Source organism: Dermacentor andersoni, chromosome 6 (assembly GCF_023375885.2).
Source record: "Dermacentor andersoni chromosome 6, qqDerAnde1_hic_scaffold, whole genome shotgun sequence".
NCBI classification, from domain to species: Eukaryota; Metazoa; Arthropoda; class Arachnida; order Ixodida; family Ixodidae; genus Dermacentor; species Dermacentor andersoni.
Window position 1 is genome coordinate 85,367,866 of NC_092819.1, and position 21,226 is coordinate 85,389,091.

General features: G+C 45.6%; 2 protein-coding genes across 3 annotated transcripts in view; one reads left to right on the forward strand and one right to left on the reverse strand.

Moving 5' to 3' along the window:
- Positions 1 to 525: 525 nt before the first annotated feature.
- On the reverse strand, positions 526 to 19,537 carry botv (exostosin like glycosyltransferase 3). The gene is made up of 10 exons (XM_050171244.3): positions 19,238 to 19,537; positions 18,684 to 18,848; positions 16,913 to 18,413; positions 15,032 to 15,133; positions 13,509 to 13,663; positions 5,588 to 5,715; positions 4,990 to 5,134; positions 2,742 to 2,870; positions 2,112 to 2,374; positions 526 to 1,048 (listed from the first exon to the last, which is right to left on the reverse strand). The coding sequence occupies exons 1-9, from the start codon at positions 19,385 to 19,387 to the stop codon at positions 2,165 to 2,167; spliced, it is 2,685 nt and encodes an 894-aa protein (XP_050027201.2). The 5' UTR covers positions 19,388 to 19,537; the 3' UTR covers positions 526 to 1,048; positions 2,112 to 2,164.
- A 6-nt stretch (positions 19,538 to 19,543) lies between these two features.
- The window catches only part of RagC-D (Ras-related GTP binding C/D), a 37,338-nt gene continuing 35,655 nt past the window's right edge, over positions 19,544 to 21,226 (forward strand). Inside the window, exons 1-3 of one of the 2 annotated variants that reach the window (XM_050171238.3) lie at positions 19,544 to 19,635; positions 20,148 to 20,302; positions 20,450 to 20,544. In XM_050171238.3, the coding sequence (XP_050027195.1) occupies positions 19,633 to 19,635; positions 20,148 to 20,302; positions 20,450 to 20,544 (253 nt within the window). In that variant the 5' untranslated portion in view covers positions 19,544 to 19,632. Of the gene's footprint in view, positions 19,636 to 20,120; positions 20,303 to 20,449; positions 20,545 to 21,226 lie in introns of those variants that run through there. The other variant, XM_050171237.3, reaches the window with a different exon arrangement.

The following is a 21,226-nucleotide window of genomic DNA, read 5'->3' on the forward strand; positions in this document are numbered from 1 at the left end:
CAACGACAATTACACGATGGTAAACCTCTACCGTCTTGCTTTGCTTGGCCTGTAGTAGCGCTAGCTGGTCTGCCTTGGTGCGATTCACCTGTTGCTGTACCATTTCTTCTTCCGTGGCACATTTCGTAAGGTGTCACATTTAGCATACAGCTGAACCTTGATATAATGAACACATATATAGCAAACTATCAGATATAACAGAGTAAATCTAAAATTTGCTCATGTTCCCAGCCTATATCAGTGAGTATTGCTTATAACAAACATCAGATATAACAAAGGTGCTTTGTCCGAAGCGACATCGTTATAACAAGATTCGACTGGCTCATAAATGTAGGGCTACTCTAGACATTGTTATCTGACCATGGCTGGAGTGTGATGACTGATGCTGTTGGTGCCAGTGCCACCGGGGGGCAAGGAGAAGGACCACATAGGTGTCAATCAATCCTGGAGTGGAAGAGGAGGCCGCTCGTTGTGGTGCACAGGCAAGGGAGCAAAACACTGCTGGGAGGCCTGAATGGGGGGGGGGGAGGGGGGCTTTTCAGGCCACAGGATTACCATATAGATTCGTATAAGGGCCGCACTTTATTTTCACAATTCTGACGAAGTGCGGCCCTTACGTGAGACCAAACCTTTTGGTTAATATGGTGCTGGTGCAGCCGGTGACTACTGGACACTCCGGATCTCCGACGAATGTACCACTGCATCAGAGGCCAACGCACAGCTCTCGCCATCTAGTAGGGGCACGCGAAAGTGCAGGTCTTGGCATCGGGGCACCAAACGCAATTGCTCCTCCGGTGGAATTATTTTTTTCAAATTTTGAGCTGCCAAGTTGGGGGTGAGGCCCTCACACGAGTCTATACAGTATCGCCGTGGAAATTTGCAAAGGTCGCTCACAGTTCCCGGTAAAACATAATGGTTTCAGGAGCGAGTCATGGGCAGAAATGCTGGTGCAGTCATGACCTATGAGCAAAACTGCCACAACAAAACCACTGTCTTGGGGCCGGCGCTGCCCGTTGTCTATGTCCTTGTCTAAGTGGCAAGTCCGCATCTGCAACGAAATCAAATCAAAACACATTAGAATAATTAATGGTCCCATAACCTTGAGCTTCCTGGACTGCAGGTGTCATAAAAGCAATACAGTATAATCTAGTTCATACGTCTCGGAAAAAAAAATGTGAGAAAACACTTACTATGACTGGGAAAGCCTACTATCCGAAGTCACTGAAACATTTGGCAGACTCAACTGTAGTTGACATTTATGTATTGCAAAGTGTTGCATGAATCGTTGCAGCACAAAATGCCGACGTGCACCAAGCTTGGTGGGGCTCGAATGGCCCGAGACGTGCATTGTCATTATTGCTGCTTCGATTATTGCTGCATTGTCATTATTGCAAGTTTACGTTTGCGCTCCTAGAATTTGGCCTGCATCCGCAGCTTCTTTCAGTGGGCCATTTTGGCAGGAAGTTCGGACTTGCCCAATTGGTGAGAATTGTTGCGGCCCAAGACGCCAACGCGTATCAGGCTGGCGGGACCCAAGCGACCCAAGACATGCTTTGTTGTTTTCTGATTGCATAGCGTTTTAAGACGGCATTGGGGAACAGAAGCGCAATCGAGCTGGTAGGCAATGCCAAAATACGATGCCGCCAGAGCAAAACATGACACTCACATCACGCCACCTGAAGCAAAGAATGACAGTACATTTGGTAATCACATATTAAAAGTGTGCAGTACGCCTCCAATGGCACTGAGCCCCATGCACTGTGAAACAGATAAGAGGAGGTGCTTATCGCAATAGGGTTGGCAATGATAGCTGGGAATGAGACGTGCAACGACCAGGGAGGAGATTTCAAAGTGACATTCGGTGGTACCAGAAGAGGAAACTGAGTGGATGCCGGCATTTCCATGTGAGATGGATGAGCAAGTACTGCAGGGAAGCTGCCATGGCAGGCACCTAGTGCTTTAGAATGCGCGCTGCTTAGAGTCTTTTTTTAGCGTCTTTTCTTCAGACATGTATTCTGCCTCAAAACATCACATTTTACTCCTGCGTCCTTTCAAGCAGCCAACTAGCCAAGTCATTAAATGTAAGAGTAGAAGATCCAACAGTAAGTTACCTGCTATCAACTGCAGTAAATACCCGTGTGCACAGATGACTGATGAGCGAACCTCAGATGAACTTGAAACACTTTTGCCGGTCGTGTGGTATGCGGGTCTTGAACAGAATGGAGTCAAGCCTGAACTGGGTGTACAGCAGGGGCATATAGCCATACACCTTGACAAAGAAGTTGAGGCAGGTGTCTCGCTCGTGGAAGTGCGAGTCGTCAGCTGACAGCGACACCGTGCAACCCGGGCACCGGAACGTCCACCGCGTTGTGACCTAGCACAGAGGGTAAAAAGAAACAACTGTAAGAAACTGCACACCTTTTAAGGAGGGTGTGGGATATCATCTGGTATCAATGGGCATCACCTCAGAAATATTCTAAGGTGATATTTGAAAGACAAGAAGGTTTTGAATGGTTTTTAAGAAAAGTTAGTGGCAGCCAGTTTCTGACAGTTCCATGACTTCAACACTTTCCCTCCTATTCAACAATGCAACTGTGGGCAAAGCTGTGCCAACACAGTGCAATTTCCATGTTGCTGCAAAGCAAGTTGTGTGCGAATGAGCCCTGTGTGTCTGTTACTGTGTGCCACTTAAACGGCCGATTGCCATTCCTTGGCAACGAAAATCAACTGAGCAGTCCTACCTTGAGAGGTGGTTTCCGGGTGATGTGTGAGACTAGGAAGTTCATGGCGATATCCTCGCAGTTCATGTACTCGTCCACCTTGTCCCGGATGGCTTGGGGCATCACGTAGGTGTACACGTACGAGTAGTACTGCGCACGTACAAACAGGAAACACCAGAGTGCACAGAAGTGCACAGAAGTGCACAGGCACACTCACATTTCGCTCGAACTCGCGTACATCCTTATGTATTGCACCGCACAGTGTCGGAACACTGAGCTCAAGTGATTTGCCAGAGAAACGACAGGTCATCGTTGTGCGTTGGCATGACATAATCTGCGCTCCTACATCTTGTATTAAACACACAGCCTATCCATACAAGCACTGAATACATCACACACAATTACGAACTGTGACATGTACAAATTGCCCAACATAGTAGAGCAGATAACTAATGTAAGCCTTGAATATCTGTGTGAATGCAGCTACTGGCCGTTGCATTTACATTAACTGGCAACATACCATAGACTGACGCCATCCTAGTGGACCTACAAAACTACTTAAATATAGGATTTTGATATTCAAGGTTTTTAAAAAGGCTCGAAGGACCGCTATGAATCTTGTATGCATTTAAGTTGCTTATTTCTGTCTGGCGCCCTATTGCTCGCTGCAAACATAAAGAGAAAAGAAGACCAAATTTGCTTTATTAAAGGCAACATCTTTTCCATTGTTTTCTGCGCTTATGTGCTTCACTCATACATAAGGACTTCATTCTACCCATTCTCAGTACTGAGACATACATATGCTAAACTAGGGCTGCACAACTTAAAACCAGCAAGGGTTAAAACTAACTTTCTTGGTAGCCATACGGGCTGTGCTTTAGTGGAAAATGCTGCACCTTTTGCCTGCAGAAAGGCAGTTTGTTTTGTGTGAGTCATTCAAAAGATATTGCAAAAGTGCATGTTCGACTTAATCAGGAGCACTACGCGAATTAATGCAGTCTTAGTGTTGGTAGCTTGATGAATACGTTCAGTTGTCCTGCACCTTTCTTATAGGCTCCCAAAATCATACATTATGTTTGCAGAAAAAAATTTTCTTTTTACCATTGTATGAACATGCTCCATTTGCAACACCAGCACACAACAGAAGTCTAAACTCTACTGTGGGCTAGGCAATAAAAATCTGCATACGGCCCACAGGCTGTATGTTGTGCAGCCTTGTCCTAAGCAGTCTTTATTTACTTAAAGCACTCAAGCTTCGACAATAAAATAAACTTGGCCTTAATGTCAAGCATGTGATCATTGTACAGAAACATTGTGATACAAGCATAAGATGAAAATGAACCTCGAAGAATGCAAAGAGAACCCATAAAGACATGGTCCGATTGAAGCTAATGGTCACGGCAAGAAAAAAAAGATGTATTATCCAAATTTCGGAACTTGCACTGCTTGGCAGTGCTATCAACTGTGAGGGCATGTTCCTGGATAGAGTAGCCTTCGGCAGCTTCTTTCAATTCACAGGATCATCTCGCATCTTTTCCAGGATGAACAAAACGTATACTATTCATTAACTACCAAAATGTGAGCGAAACAAAGAGCTGTGCAATGCATATCATCAGAATTTCATTTACAGAAGCTCTTGTGTGCCTTAAAGCTAATCTAGTTACTGTTTTAATGAAACATCAAACTCATCAGATAATGAATCATCACACAAAACACCAAGTGATACAGGTACGAAAAGTGATCTTTAGAAAAGGCAAACATTGTCATCCTTCTGAAAGTACCACAAAACTAGAAAGGAAATTCATATTGGTTTCTATGAGGGAGAGCTTCACAATTAAAGAAAAATTTGTCCTAGTCTTGGTGTGAATCCAGGACCAACACCTTTCTGGAATGGTCACTCTACCATCTGAGCTAACTAGAAGGCTAGCAGATAGCACAAGAGGGCTGAATTAATTCTCATAACTCGAAGTGCAAGAACAGCAAAAATGGCAAATCAGTTTAATGTAAATCTGCAAAGTGGAGAATGTTTCATAAAGGGAAAAAAATGTTTCATCCATTGAACAGTAGCATAAAGCTACAAAGGAAACCCATATGGGTTTCTCAGGAACCTTCACAAATGAAGAGAAAAATGTCTGCTAGCCGCCTGGCCAGCAGAGATGGTAAGGTGAATGCCATGGAAAGCTGTTGGTCCCAGGTTCAGTCCCTGAAACTCGTTCACGAAACTTCCTACACCTCGTGGATTTCCACAGAATTCATTTGCCATGCATACCTTGTGGAAGAAAGCAGCTCCCATGAGCACCATGGACAGCTCGCAGGAGTAATTGCTGTTGTAGTACCACGATTTGTGGTTGATGTCCCATGCATGGTAGCGACCCGGAAAGCCCACAATGCGGTCTCGGGCTTCACGCCAAACCCTGTCCCAAAAGTAGCAGAACTCATGTGAGTGGCTGTACGGACCCCGCTACTGTCACTACGAACACTCCTCCAGTGATTTCAACATCAAGGAACAGCTGCAGCATCACTGCAATCACACAAACATGATACGGCCACAAATACTGACGTATCCAGCATTGGACTGAATTAAGCTCATTGTAACATACAAAAAAAAAGTTAAATAAAACTTTAAAAACAAATTACCACTTGGGAAAGCTTACAATCTAAATTGTATGATGTACATTGTATGATGTACAGTACATTTAATGTTTCTTGGCATGACCATATAAACGCAGAAAGCACATGAACCAAAGGAATGCGGCTGAGGTGTTTTAGTGTAAAGGTTATGATGCTGGCCGTGATGTCTTTAAATTATTTAATGGGAAAGAGTGAAACAGTAAAAGGTCACTGCAAAACTCAGCAACTGCACACACCTGAACCCAAACACTATTTCATCATGACGGAGATGTGTGTCATCGTCAACAGAGAGCACGGCTTCCGTCTCGATAGAGGAAAATGGCAGGAAGCGGTTGTTGAGGCTGTTCTTTTTTGCGCGTACCACCTGGTATAAAGGCAGAAAGGAAAAGTGTGAGGATACAGCAGGGGCACACAATGAGCAAGACGGACAACTGGTGTTCGTGGTTCGTCTTTTGATTTAATGCCACATCAACCCAACTGTCCAGGGTCCCCAATCCCACAGCAGTTACACGGAAAATGACACACAACATTTTTGATAAGAGTTTTCCTATCTGTAGTCACAACCGTCTTTATGTACTGTACATACAAAGGCAAAGCTGCAGTAAGTGGCATTTAATCATTACATAGTCAGGGCGTGCTGTGAACGCAGTGTCTACTTATGACTTAACAACGAGCATATTTGCTTTCAAAATTGCTACACAAGAGCATAGTCCCAATCATGAAGTTGCCATGCATAGTACACTGTGCAATTTGTAAGTGTCCACTAGAGACCAAATAACAAAGTTGCAGAACTTATTATACATAACAATGAGATAGCCTGGGTGTACAGAGTTGAAACATTGGCTACTTTTCTCTGTAACTTTCATTCTGTTTCTTCAAATTTAATAATAAAAAATTAGAAAGATAGGCTCGCCAACCTAGAGCTTAAAGGGGCCGTAAACCTCCCCTCAGGCTTGGTGAAAAAACAAGGTCTTCGGATAGCATATGCTGCTCTGAACATCTCAACCAGATTGTTCAGTCATGCGCGGCACGTGGACCTCGCAAGTGGAGCATGAAGTCACCGTTCTCTCAAATGCTCTCTTTTCAACAGAAGCCTGCTCCTCACTCTTTTCAGGATGTTTTATTTTGTAATATAGCAGATTCCCACAGTGCTAGTGGCTGCTATTGGCCAACAGTTGACATCAATCAAGAAGGGTGTTTAGATCAGAACGCTTCTTCCTACTGTTACTGTGTATACTATATTTACTCGATTCTAACGCACCCTCGTTTGTAATGCGCACCCGTTTTCCATGACTAAAGAAAAGAAAAAAAAAATCCCCCTTTTGATGTTCAAGCACAACTGTTTGCCGCGACCTAAAAAAGAAAAGTCCTTTACGGTGTCGCTCACCTCATTCTTTCATACAGGAATACATCTTTCTCTCATTCGGGAAAACAAAGATTTACTCCCAATGCACTAAAGTTGCGATAAATGAAAAAAGTCGCAGTTTCGCTCGAAAGGTGAAGCATCAGTTACGATAGCAAATTATTAGACAGCTATACGAAAAGTAAGGATAGCAGTTTTATCGGCCATATAAACTTTTAAACATTCGCTTACTAACTAAATTAACAAACATGGTGCCAGGTGCGCACAAGCAAGCATGAACCCATCTCACGCAATGACTGCGGAAACTCTTTATCAAAACGCTGGAGTAGGGAAGTGCGGCAGCAGGAGCGAGCGAACTGACCTTTGTGCAGACTCTCGCTTCAATGCGTACTAAGTGACGAGAACACAGTGCGCTAACCTAGATGCGTCACCATTGCAGGTCACTTTCAAGATGGGCTACCTTCAATGGTCAGGTGGCACAGTGATCGGCTCAGCCGTCAGTGCCAACGTCTCAGTTCTGCAAAACACCGAGGCGGCCACTGCTACGGAGGCACGCTTTTGCGGCGCTCGTTTGAAACGTGTTGGTCATTCTAAATTGCAGTTTGAAGGCAATCGAAGACACTGAGGCCCATTTTGGACCACCGGAGAAAGAACGTCAAATTTACGACTACAACTATATATATCGCATCAAAGAAGTAAAGAGCACGAATATCAAAGTGAAGCGCTTAAATTAAATTATGGGGTTCTAGGTGCCAGAACCATGATCTGATTATGAGGCACACCATAGTGGGGGACTCTGGAATAACTTGACCAACTGGGGTTCTTTAACGTGGACCTAAATCTAAGTACACATGTGTTTTTGCATTTCACCCCTATCGAAATGCGGCTGCCATATGGCCAAGATTCGATCCCGTGACCTCATGCTTAGCAGCCCAACACCATAGCCACTAAGCAACCACCGCAAGTCGTGAAGTGTTTGTCACAACAAAGCAAGCATGTTTACGACGTCGAACTCAAAGTTAACAAATCATTGTTATGCCACTTAAATGAGCAAATACGGCCGTGGACGTTCTTCTACTGTCATTTGTAGCTTCATTACTTGGAGTGTGCCATGCACCTCACAACTGCAGAGGTTTTGGCAAATCGGCAGGTAAGTGCTTTTTTGTCCGTTGACAAAGTGTCTTGAGCATATTCTTGTATTGTCGTTCGGGCTTGAATGTTACCTCTGAACATAATAGAGAGCAATCAGCTGAGACTAAACAACGGGAAGACTGAACAAATATGTGCTAGCGTGCGCGAGATAAATGCTAATTTGTGAATGCTCAATGTGTGCTGCGGTGTACTCCAACCTTAGTTTTGTTTTTCCAAGCGAGAGAAAACATCGGCACAAATGAGCCCGGTTCCAGCAGTCATGTCTTGATCTTGGTGCAGATCAAAGCTGCACGTTAGCTTATTAATGCACAACAAAAAGCACAATGCATACAAAACTCGAGCACGGAGTGCTTAGGAAGTTAGATTTGACACGTAACAACCACTGCATGTTTGTTTTGGAGCAAGATGTGCTAAACAACTATCTAAACCGATTTACAACAGTGGAAATCAGTTCATGTGCTTTTATGCAGTTGTCACTTTATTGTGTGTTTTTACGGATGCCACTGCTGGTTATTTTCATTGTTTTTTTTTCTTTTTGCATTTACGTCTTAGTTAGTTTAACACAATTCGGAAAAGCGACACGAATCATGACGATCCACTTCAGCCACCAGGTTGCTTCCCTCGGTTTTGAAGGGAAGCAGTACAATTTTATACAGGCATCCTCTTCGCGGTTGTGAGAATTCTTAACGCAACAATATCTGCGCTTGTTCTTTTTGTTCACACTTCTCACGGAGCAGCTGCCAAGAAGCCGTGGTGAATGCATTGGAAAATAGAAAAAGCAGGCTTTCAGGCAGGCCTTAGCGCACCACGGACAATGGTGAAATGGCAGCGAGGGCCTACTCGCAAGTGCTCTCTCGATTTTGTCCGAATGCCGCTTGGCAGCTCCACCATATTACCCGCTTGCAGACAACGTCCTCCCCCACCCCCGCGCTGGCAGTTTGCGGACATTTCTCGCAGTGCTTGTGCGTCTGCGAGCAAGAACTACAAAGGTTATTGGGTGTTTTCGCAATCACAATAAAAGAAGTAATCTCTGCACGCAATAAAATATAACGTTGAAATAAATTGTTATCATGAGTCTCACCGGGGCCATAATTCCCACCTCCGCCAACTTGCAGACAACACTTTTAACCCGTAGGTTTCTGGCAGCGGTAGACGAAGGTTCGTCTGTTTGCTGCAACGGTGATGTTCCTGTAACGTTTTACACGTCAGTATGCGCTGCTGTTGTGTACTGTTTTGTATTTTGAGCCAGTGAAATAGATACCCTGGAGTGTCCTTTCACGGCATACCAGTGGACAAAGAGCTATAGGAACAATGACTGCAAGTTATCGCAAGGAAGAACTGGGAGCTGAGTTCAAATTCAAATTATTCGGCCATATGCAGCCTTCATTTTTTGTAAAGTGACTTTCGCCAGGACACGAAGAGGCACATGCTCAAGCAAGGTGCTGTGCCCAGTGTTTTTCCTCACTATCCGTCCTACATGAAGAAGGAATAGCCTAAGATGAGGAGTTCTAGCATTACACAGAAAAGAAGTGTGATTCTTCAATGGCCACGCCAGCTGGCCTGCCTGCACCTGTAGAGGAAGTGCATTCGTGCGCTGCATCGTCGTCAGACGCACTTGAAGTGTGCGTGAACGTGCCTGCTCAAGCGCCAAGCCCAGATGGCACAGTGATCAGGTGACATCAGAAAGCGTATCAGCAGTCTGCAGTGATGACGTGCCTGATACTGCTCCTTTGGCATCAACAAGCGGGAAATGCATGAACTTCATTTTTCCAACCGATGCGCAGTCAGTAGATGGGGCAGGTGCCCGTGCCTCCAGATCAGTTGGCGCTCAAGCTGAATGGAGAAGCTCCGCATCACCCTTCCTAGAACAAAAGAAGTGGCACGAAAAAGAAAGGACCTGGAAGGCATGGAATGACAGGCTGCAGGCAACGATCGACGCTTACAAAAAGGAGCTACAACGCCTAAAGGAAGAGTGCAATGTTAACCAATTTCTTCAAGTCACCGCAGACTCAAACCAGCGCAGTATGAAAGCTAGATTAATTATGGGCCAGGTGCTGAGCTACAAGGCAAGAAAACCAATGTGGTCTGAAACACTGTACGGCAGTGCATAATTTTGCGCAACCTTTCCACGAAGTCATATGAATACCAGAGGACAGAGCTCCTCGCACTCCCATGCAGAACGACACTTCAGAAGTACCTAGGAAGTACTGCAGGCGAAGTAGGCTTCAGGGATCTCGTGAAAGAAAGGCTGAGCACCGAGATGGAATGCCTCGGGATGGAACAAGCCAGAATGTGCAGCCTCGTCATAGATGAAATGCGGATCAAGCAGAGGCTCGAGTACAACAAGCAAAGAGATGTCATCCCGGGAGATGTTGACATGGGAGCTCTGAACAACATTTTGTCGGCATCTGAAAGGAAGGAACTGGCGAACTCGCTCTTGTGCTTTTTGCCCTGTGGCTTGCATGCGAGGTTCAGGATCCCGGTAGGATACTTCTTCACGAGGGCCTACACTGGTGAGCTACTTGCGGAAACCATGAAGCACGTCATCAGAAAGACCAAAGACCTGGGATTTGTAATAGTTTGGGTTGTGACTGACGACCATAAAGTAAACGTCACAGCAATGGAAGTATTATCACATGGGCAACTGCAAACCCTAGTATCTCATCCCGCCGATCTAAGCCGAAGTTTGTTCCTGGCATTTGATCAGAGCCACATTATAAAAAACATCCGATCACAGTTTCTTGCAAAAGAATTCAGAAAAAAAATGGCGAAATTTCTTCAACTTGCATAAAGGACCTCTACAAGATGCAAAAGGGCTCGATTCTAAAGCCGGTCCATTTTCTCACGAGAAAACACCTCTTTCCATCAAATACAGAAAAAATGGGAGTGGAGTTTGCTGTCCAGTTGTTTTCATCTGCTGTGACAGTGGCTTTGTCCTTCATGATGGATCATGCAGGACACACTTGCGATGCGGAGTTTGCCAGCGTCGAACCAACTACGGAGCTCATGAAGAAAATATGCAAATGGTTTGTCCTTATGGATGTCAAGAATTGTCAACAACATATTCACCAAAATCACCTGGACTCCAAGCTATTCTCTGATCCGGAGGACTCGCGAGTTCACTGGCTGGAGCTTGTTTTCTTAGAATATGTTGAAGTCTTGAAATTGGCAAGCAAACCGCAGAACTTCCTGACGAAAGAAACCTACCACAGTCTGGTATTCACAACTGTGTCTAACGTTCAGTGCATTAGGTTTTTATTGGAGAGAGGATTCAAGTTTGTACTGACGCGTAAATTTTCAAGCGACCCCATAGAATCATTCTTTGGGTACCTTTGGTGCAGTGCTGGGTGCAATGACATGCTGGACGTCAGAAGCACTGTTTCTGGACTTGAGAAGATGCTGAAGATGGGAATAGTTGCTGCTTCGCACACTTTTCCTCACGCAACATTATTAGGAGCAGCAAGACAGACAGCACGTCAACAATAAAATACGCCCACAGCAGTGAAACTAGCACGGCAGACATGCGTGAACTGCGCATCTCATCAAAACCTTTTCTTCCAACGCCAGACATTGCAGTGATTTCCCTTGTTGTGGGATACATATCCCGCATTGTGAGCGAGAAAGTTGAGTGTGAGCGCTGCGTGTTGCTGGTCGTAAAGGCACAAAGGAGCAGTTCTAGTGCGACGGACGGTTTGATCGCATGCCAGGACAGAGGAGGTCTGTGCTACCCCACTGAAGAGCTGGTGCAAGTTCTGCATGCCCTGAAGAGGTTTGTGGACACAATGCTTCAGACTGTGGATCCCCAAAGAAGCCCTTGGAAACGTGTTTAATGTACAGTGTTGATGTTATTGTAGCCTTGCCAGTACTGTTTTGTGACCGTTGTGGCAAAAGCCACAGGCACAGACTAATAGAACTTGTACGTAAGAGATTCATGAAGCCACTTTTCACAAACTATGCCGTTGACTTCACTGACAAGAAAGCAGTAGCCAGGCTTTATGAAAACAAGTCGATGTCTCGCAAGCACTTACAGAGCTTTGATGGCTAAACGATAACGCAATTTGTCACTTGTATGCCATCTTCGACACTGGGCTGATCCACGTCCATGTTTGTTGAGTTTTAGTGGTTCATACATGTCTGTTTCACACGTCTCTTGTCACAATATTATTAAATTGTTCTTTTGCTTTCTCACTTATTTCTGCGAATTCAATTTATCCTTAACTCTGGCTCTCACCATCAGCGGAGCACTTCAGATGCTCCAAGATAATGCGACAGATTTTTGAACGCTTCTTTTTGCACGATGCTCTCATGCGGTAATATAGAGGGCTCGTAAACACGGAAGACTATAAAAAAATAAGGTACAATAATAATAATAAATAAAAACAATGCGCGGGTTAGCAACGGCTGCAGCATGCCACAACCGCCGCTGCGAAGAGAGGGTAAAAGCGTAGTGTCACCATGCAGTCAATCAGAGCAACAGAGCGATGATGGGCACCAATGGAAATGGGCGTGATGCAACAGGCACAGAAACAGGCACTCTGTGTTTGCTGCCTAAGCACACACAGAGGCACAGCCTAAGCACATGGAGAAAGCTAAAGCAGCTGGGCTCGAAGCGCGTGCAAGGCAGCCATATTGAAATGCCGATGGCAACATGGTAACACAGATTTAGGGTCGTACTCTGTACATACTTCTGGAAGAAGCCGACTAGTGTCTGCTTGAGCTCAGCCGCCTGCATAGGAATTAAACTTTGGTCATCGTGGTTATTGGTGTTGTAGCCATCGGGTCTTGCTAATTTCATCTAGTTTTGAACACTCAGCTAGTCATGAACTATGCAAAACTTAAGATCAGACCACATGCACACTTGCCAGCGCACCTTCCCTCCTGGCTGCACCTGGTTAGATGTCTTGGCAGAGTTCGCTTCATGATGAGCTACTCATAGCGCTTCAAAATGTGCAAGTTGGATGTGGCTACTAAGCTGGTCAAGGACAGAGCAAATTTGCACCAAGTAGCACCACCAGACAGGAGCATATGAGCACGAGCACGCACTCTAGCCCTGTCGTGCACAAAGCAAACACTGTAGTTGCTTGTAGCTGCTGTCTGCTACATAGCGCAGATACCATGGCTGCCGCAGGGTGCCACGACGAGTCCACTGGTTGAGCGAACTGCAGCTCACTGGGGACAACCGTGTTTGGCACATTTGGCATGTTGTAGGCGGCAGAATCATAAACAGTGGCGTCTACATAAACATCCAAAATCAAATTTGAAGAGCACGCCACAGTGATGTTCAGTAGGCCAAGCATTGTGGGCACACCCCGTGCTGCCATAGCCTTCACAGTGCAAATCATTGAAGAAAGAGCAGAAGCATTGCGAATGGTATATATTTCATTGCCAATAACTCTGCTTCTGCTGAACATATTAAAGGACTTTTTGAGCCAAATTATTTCTGGAATACTGTTATTTAACTTCAAATGCATTTCTCGACTTTGATAAAAAGTGGTTCAGGGCCCCTTTAGTAATCTGTTATTTCCCACATCTACAAGCCTACCACATGTAAAATTTGACCTGTTCACAAGGTATCACAATGAGTAGACGCAGCACATACAAATATTGGACCGAAAATCTGGATAGGTAACAGTGAAACTTGCCTCAATGGGAACACCGATATCTGGCCAGCGCAGGTCAGAAGATGGTGGCTTCAAGCTGTTCCACACGACGATGACTTTGTTCAGGTGGGGAAGGCTGTGCAGTCGCTGAAGCGAGTCAATCAGCACTGCCTCTCGCTCATACGTTAGCATCACCACTGCATTAACACAGGGATAGGTTGAGTTCATAGCCATGCAAATCCTGGAACAACACAGCGTTACAGTTCACTTTGTGTAGCAATGAATGGAACGGATGCCAAATGCCTGCGACGCGACGTGCCTAATCATCACGCTTGTCAACATGAAAAGACTTGACCGTTGGGCATATGCGACAAGATTGTGCGTGGAATGTACAAATCCTACTCTCCTTTGTCCTACGTTCAACCTCTCTACGCCAAGGAGTGGTTTCCTTCCGTGATCCTTTGTGTGGGTTCACCCGACCTGACCTACATTCAACCCCTCTATGCCAAGGAGTGGTTTCATTCCGGGTTCCTCTGTGTGGGTTGACTCAAAGTGTCCTGACAAGGCCCTCTACCAGAGAGCAAGAGAGGATGAAATTGGCCAGATGGTGGAGGGCATAAGAAAACCAAAAAGCCGCCACGTGGAGTCACATCTTCTCTGCCCTTTCGTGCAGGTGCATGCGTGCTGAACGTTTCTGTACCTTTTTTTGTCTTGAGCACACCGCTCACCCGTAATGATGTATTAAACTTTAGTTACTTGTTTTTACATCACCGCGTCTTCCCTGCCAAAGAGTCTCCAATGGTCAACCTGGTTCAAGCTCCAAGCAGACGCTGTTGAAGGTCTCAATAACCCCATCCCTATAACGACAGCTTACGGACAACTCATTTCTTCATTGTTAGTTTGCTAAGATATTGTCACGGCATAGTGACAGTGAAGGAGCAGAATTACTTCCAGAATTACTGAATAATGAATTCAGCTTTTTATGGGGCGAACTTGTGCCCAGACAGCAAAGCAACGCTCAAATGACAATAGCAGTGAGCCCAGTTGTCAATTGCCAAGTCTAATCCTATAGCTCAAGTCCGTCAGCTATTCATGCATGTCTCACCACACATTACAGAAAGTTCATTGACAATACAGATTCAAGAAATTCAAGAATGTACAACATTATTCGCATCACAGTACAAAGGGACTAAACAGAGGTGAAAAAAACTAACACAAAAACACATGAACATACAGAATCCGATACAGCTGTATCACTGTCAATTTGGGGACGACGTTTGTAAAGTTTACAATACACAAAGCATGTCTTGCGCGAGAGTGAAAACCCAATGACAGTGGCAGTCTGGTGAAACCGGCAACTGGCAAAATGTAAAGCATGTAATCGTTGTGATATTTCTCCTTCTAGGACTCAGTGTTCCAATTTTCTCTATGAACATTCATCACATTCTCTAGCTTCTGTCTGAAAGGGGTGCTCTGTTTATTTCATTGGCTACTCATTATCCATACAAAATTTTCACTGCAGCAATCTTACCGAATGTGGTAGGCGACTACAAGAGAGTGCTGACCTGTGAACTGCTCCCTGGGAACATTTCCACCAAGAACTTCACCAAACTCCTTTCCAGAGCCACCAGCGCCTTGAGCAACCGGCCTGAAGCCGAAACTAGAGCCTGCAAATGAAAATACATTCAGTTTTAAAGATTGATCGGGAATATGAAACTTCAGGAACTAATATTCAAGGTTCTTTTTCTTATGTAGGGTCTGAAACATCTATTGAAGATGCAGAATGTTGCAAGTATGAACAGGGTCGTCACCTTTGCTGAAAAATATAACCACCACCGATTCGGGAGGGAGGGGTACTAGTAGTGCATGAAAAAAATGCAAACAAAATGTGGTAATACGCCATGTATGAATTTAGCATGAATAAAATTTGATGCACTTTTTAAAAATTTTGTGCTGCAGTTGCAAATGATTTATTCGTAATGCATATCTACAAACTCAGAAAGAAATGCCACTTTTCCAGGCCATTCCAAAGTGGAATTTACAAACTGACCTTGGTTCTAGTAATGTTGGCTGTGATCGAATTCACTGAAAGGTATGCACACATGTGCTGATCTAGGAAATAACTGGGAGACTGGCAACTGGGCTGCCGGTATGGGGTCAAACCAGCAGCCAGTACCGTGAGGAAAAAACCGGCCAGGTGGCAGCCCTAAGTATGAAAAACCAGCATCACTCTATAAGCCTTATTCAGCAAGAGGACGCATCTGTTCTGAGCCCTCCTTACTCTAGAGGGATCGAGAATTTAGTTACAGAGAGGCTGAGTGGTCGGATTGAGCCATATCTTGCTCTGGCTTTCCACTTTGCACTGGGTAAGGGGGACAAAAAAGGAGACAAGTGATGATAATAAAGAGAAGGAAGTGCATTATCTTGCCATTAGAAGGCTGCCGTGATCCACTTTTGAGGCTTTCACTGTTTCACTGTCAGTCTGACCATGATGCAAAGGAATGCTCATTTGATGCAAACTACTAGACAAGCAGTTTCCCTATGAGACAAAGACCTGGACCCGTATTCACACAAAAAAAGCTCTTATGCTATAAATATCTGTAACAGCAGATCTCAACTATGGTCATGAGTCTGATGACATATTAGCAAAGACAGTCAGCCAATGGCTGCATTCTTGAGTTCCTTGGGCAGCTTTGTGCACTCCGTACCTTGTGTTCCAAAAAAGTGTCAAGTATGTGGGAAAATGCAGATTACTTAATCACACACAAACTGAGCTTTTCATAGGAAGCACTGAAGGCACAATTTATCTAATGCAAATCTCTAGTCTAAGGTCTAGTGCTAAGGTTAGGTTAACACGCAGCTGACACCACAGCACAGATTTTTCCACACAAGCACATGTTTTAGAGCAACACGTTTGTGTAGCATGTTTGAAACCCCAGGCAGAAAAAAGATTGCCTTCCTACTTTTTCATCATTACTGAAAAGGCCAGAATTCCAACCTACCAAAGTTATGACTGCCTGCACTATGTACTTTACAACATTTATTAACAGAAGTGAAGAAAATGTAATGGTTGGATCACACTCACAAAGCTACCATCAAATTGCTATAATTTGAAATTTTGGTAACTGGTTCAAACAAGCCCCAAAATTTTACTTTGCGGGCTGTGTGTTCAATGCATACTGAAGTGCTTAGTACAGACAAAGTTGGCTCTTAACTTATATTCATGCCACATGTTTGTGTAAAATGACATTAAGGGTTACACCTTTAATCGCACCCCAAGACCAACGTAATGCTATCCTCTATGTATAGCATTTGCCACAAGCTAAAATTTTGTTTCACCAGGAAACATACCATTACTAATCTTAGACCCAACGTTAAATCTTTTTTCAATAACAGAGCATCTATGCATACAAAAAATAGAATTCAACCTGTTCTCCCAAACTCACCCATGAACTTTGCCTCGGAGGGGAGAATAGGCTCTTGAACCCCATATGGGTACATAGTGTGTGGGTCAAAATCTTCGTTCCACACTTTTGCCTGGTCATTCAGGGTGATGCTGAAGTTCCTCTGGTATGTCAGTGAGGGAAATGGTGGCTCAATGGGACCTAGCATTTCATCCGTCTCCGTGTTGGGTGCAGCTTCAATGGTGAGTGGGTGAAAAGTGCTGTTAAACACACTTGGCGATGGCTCCTCATGCGATGGTGGAGCAGGAATCCCAAGCCGCGTGCGGACGAGAGAAAGCACCGTGTTAATCATGCGAGACGTCGTTGACAGATAATTTTCCCAAAGCAGGCGGCCACGGCGCCGTAGCTCCACGATGTCAGCGTCCAAATAGGTCCGCAGGATAAAGTGGACTTCAGTGACCCGAGCCAGTGGCAGCAAGAGCGCTGCGCGTGACCAGTCGACAAACTCGGAGAATGGCAGCTCGACGGCATCGCCGCCAAGAATAACAGGGATGGCCCCATTTTGCAGACTCTCACGAACACGCACCAGGAATGTGGCCGTCGACACAAAGTCAGTAGGAGGGGCGAAGACAATTGAGAATGTCGACTCTCGTAGCAGCTGGGCACGACTAAAGTGGTCGCCACACAGCAGCCAGTCGTTTGGCACAGAAGATGCATTTTCAGCTGCCAAGCAGGTGAAAGTGAAGTTCAACTCATTGTCGAAGCCTTGCAACATTTTGCTGAGAACGTTGACAATCATCTCATTTGCGCGCGCTGCTAGGGTGATGTTGGTGTCATGTGCGAGCCTTCCTTGGAAGCTCAGAAGGTAGCGCCGACGTGCGGGCAATATCACCGGCGCCGACTCCCATGGGTGTGCTAGTTCCTTGCCCAAAGGTGGTGGTGTTATTGTGATGTCAAATTTTCGCCTGAAAGTCACCGCCCCCGCAGATGACTGCACCACGATGGCTCGCTGCACATGCTTTTCGTTGAGAACGGTGGTGCTGCCCAGGTTGATTACAATGTGATTGCGTCCGCTGCCATTCCAATGAGCCAGCTGCCGAAGGTAACTTGCCACTGACCATGATGGCAAGTGGCCACCGAGTATAACCACATGAACACATGCAGCACTTGGATCAAATGTGGTGTGAACATTAGTGTCAAGTATTTGGGCAAGGGATGCACGCACATTCAACTCCAGGACCGAGTCATCAGTAGGATAGAAATAAACAGGAAAGCCAGATGTGAGGGAGCAGCGCGAGTAGTCGAAGCACGAATGCATCTGGCACTCTGGTAACTCTGGTGTTGGCAGGTACAGTTGACGCGCATCTTCTCCAGTCAGAAGCTTCAGAGGTGGTCGAAGAAGAGGTATGTTTCGGTTTTCCAGCTCTTCTCGCGCATAGGCGGCTTGTTTCAAGGAAAGCTTGATGCGGTCTAGTTCGAGGCGGTTTTTTGTGTAGCCACGCTTTGATTCTTCGACACTTTGAGTCAAGGTGAAAATTTCAGCCTGCCAAAAAGAAGCACAAGAAAATATAAACAACATGCACAACAACCAGTTAGTTACAGGTAACGACAAATATTTAAAAAGACTTGTTGCTGCAAACGCTGGTTAGCTGCATGTCCCGAGAAAGCAAATGGCGAAAGTTGTGCTTGAGTGATTAAATGGGAAAGAAAACGTGCCTGTATTCATGAGTTCTATTGCACAGCTCAGCTTTTGTTACAGCATGCCTCGGTCAGCTAGGACATCAATTAGGCACTGAGGTCCCATTACGATCACCTGCAGTCTTTGTCGCTTCTTTTCCAGGTCTCGAAGCTCGCTGCTCACAGACAATTTGATCCGAAGGAATTCTTCAATCCTAAGCTTTAGGTCCTCTAAAACATGAATGTCGTCAAGTTGGATGCGCCTCTGCAGGTCTGTCGCTGTATCCACTGTGCCCACAAACTGCAACGAATTTCGAAATGAATGCTCGGTAAAAAAATGCAATGCAGCAACCGGTTACAGACAGGTTTAGGTAGCGGTTAGAACCAGAGGGTCAAAACATCATCGATAGACCATCGCTGTCATCGTTAACAAAAAGAGTGCGTTGGACGACTGTTGCAAAATGCACAAACAAGCACTTTCGCTTTGCATTGAAATGTAAGCTTGCGCCCTCATCCTCGGCGTACTTAAAGCAAAACGGGATAACTAGCAACCTTTTCCACACTCACTAAGGCTGTGCAGGGGAACACGCCATAACATGTAAACGCAGTTACGGGCGATAATTTCGAAACAAGGCATTCCCCATGCGCAAAATAATGTAGGGATACGAACAAATGATAGCAACAAATTACCTTTGAAATGTAATAATGCATAAATAGCGACACGATGACTAAGGCGAGAAGAGCAAGCAGTATGAATCTTGTCGTCCCAACTCCGGCAAACCACGCCCGCACAGGCTTGTAATTGAGGCATTTTTGTAGCCACCGTCCGTGATAGGCCATTCCTCAGGTCTTCGGTGCGAGTCTTCGGATTTCTCGGGGCGAGGAAGAACTCGCAGAAAATGTTTTGAACGACATCGGTTCCCGATGAGAAAGTGCACCGCATCTATTGAGACATGGGCGCCGCCATGTTTACTCTCGCCACCGTGCTCTCGCCCCTCTCGCCGAATCACGTGAGGCCGCAGTGGACCAAGTGGGGGAGAGTTGGCCTGTCATATGATGGTTAGGTGTGCGGACGGTTTGTGCTGATGGTAATGTTCGCTCCTGTGCCGTTTCTTTCTTGTTCCTCACGTTTGTGAAAGTTGTGATCGACTGTGAGGCGTAATTGACTCCCTATGCGTGCTGCGTCTTCGATCGCTTGCTGCTTGATTGTGCGGGCCTGGGCGTTTACTGCGGCGGTGACGGCAGTAGCCTGCGAAAGGGGCTGTCTGCAGCTGTCCTGTGTGTAGTTGCTTGGTACAAAAGCGAAGACGCGTAATCTTGCAGTGCCGCTCGGTTTTGGCGCCGGTTTCGGCTTCTCTCTTTTTGTCACGGCGTCCTGCCGTGCGCAGCTGCTGCATCCACTCGCCCGCCGAACCACGCGGCCCTCGCTGCTTGTGACCGGGGCGGGCGAGCGAGCCGTTGTCAGAAAAAAAGAGGCGTTATTGCCAGTTTGAGACAGTGTTTGCACTCCCGGAAGAGTGCGTCGTTGCATCTAGTGATCTTTTAAATTTCAGCTTGATAGTGACGGCCGCGCTTTGACGTCGCTTCGATGTCGTTTCAGTCTTTCGCCGAGGACGAAGACGGCTACTCGTCGAACTACCACGTCGGGTCCCTGCCGCGTGATTATGCCTATGGACCCGACGACGTTGAGGGCGACCCGACACATGCCACGCAATGTGCGAGGAAACGAAAAATCCTCCTCATGGGGTCCAAAGGGTAAGCGAGCAGAGTTCGCCTCACCGGTCCTTCCTTTTCACGCTGCCTCATTAGCGGCTTTTCTTTTTTCATTTGCTGTTTTTATGCAATGTATCAGTTCACATTTGTAGGACCACGACTTTCTTGCCCTTTCTGTGTGGATTTCAGGAGCGGGAAATCATCCATCGAGAAGGTGGTTTTTCACAAAATGTCACCAAATGAAACTCTGTTCTTGGAGAGCACCCACAAGATAGTTCGAAATGGTATGACATTGCCCCATTTTCTTTACGCTGCCCTGACTTCTGTTGTCTTCAGTGAATACGTGCACGCACCAAATACAGAAGCTCAGCAGCCTGTCACCACCCCTAACCTAGTCTAATTAGAATATTGCAACCCAGTACAACTTGGGTGGCTGTGGAGTTAGAAGAATGCTACAGTTATAGAAATTACAGCTGGGCTGGATCAATGCATATTTCTGATGGAAAACAGCAGTATCAAGCTAGAAATGACAGAATCAGACAAGGCGGCACTTGCACTTAGTAACAACCAACTCATTTACTGCGCTTGTAATGCAGCCCATTATCTGGGCACCTGAAGTGATAGGGAGGTCTCTTGCATGGTGGTGTACTGTCTTGTTTTATGCTGGCTGGATTGCATTTCATGTGTTTGTCAAAACCTTGCAGATGCATACAATGTTCACAACTGCAGCTTCTACTGCATTAACACTACAATATGTTAATGCACCCCCTTTACTATCAACATTTAAAACAGTTTGTAGATTTGACTTAATATTAAAAGCGGTATGTCAAACAACATTGACATTCCTGGCCATGGAGCCACAAAAGTGGGGTAAATTGGGTGTACCCCACCCCCTCTTCTATATGTGGTCAACCCTTATGTAAACAGCCTGACTTTCTCCCTCTCAGAGCTGTAGGCATCTGTTCT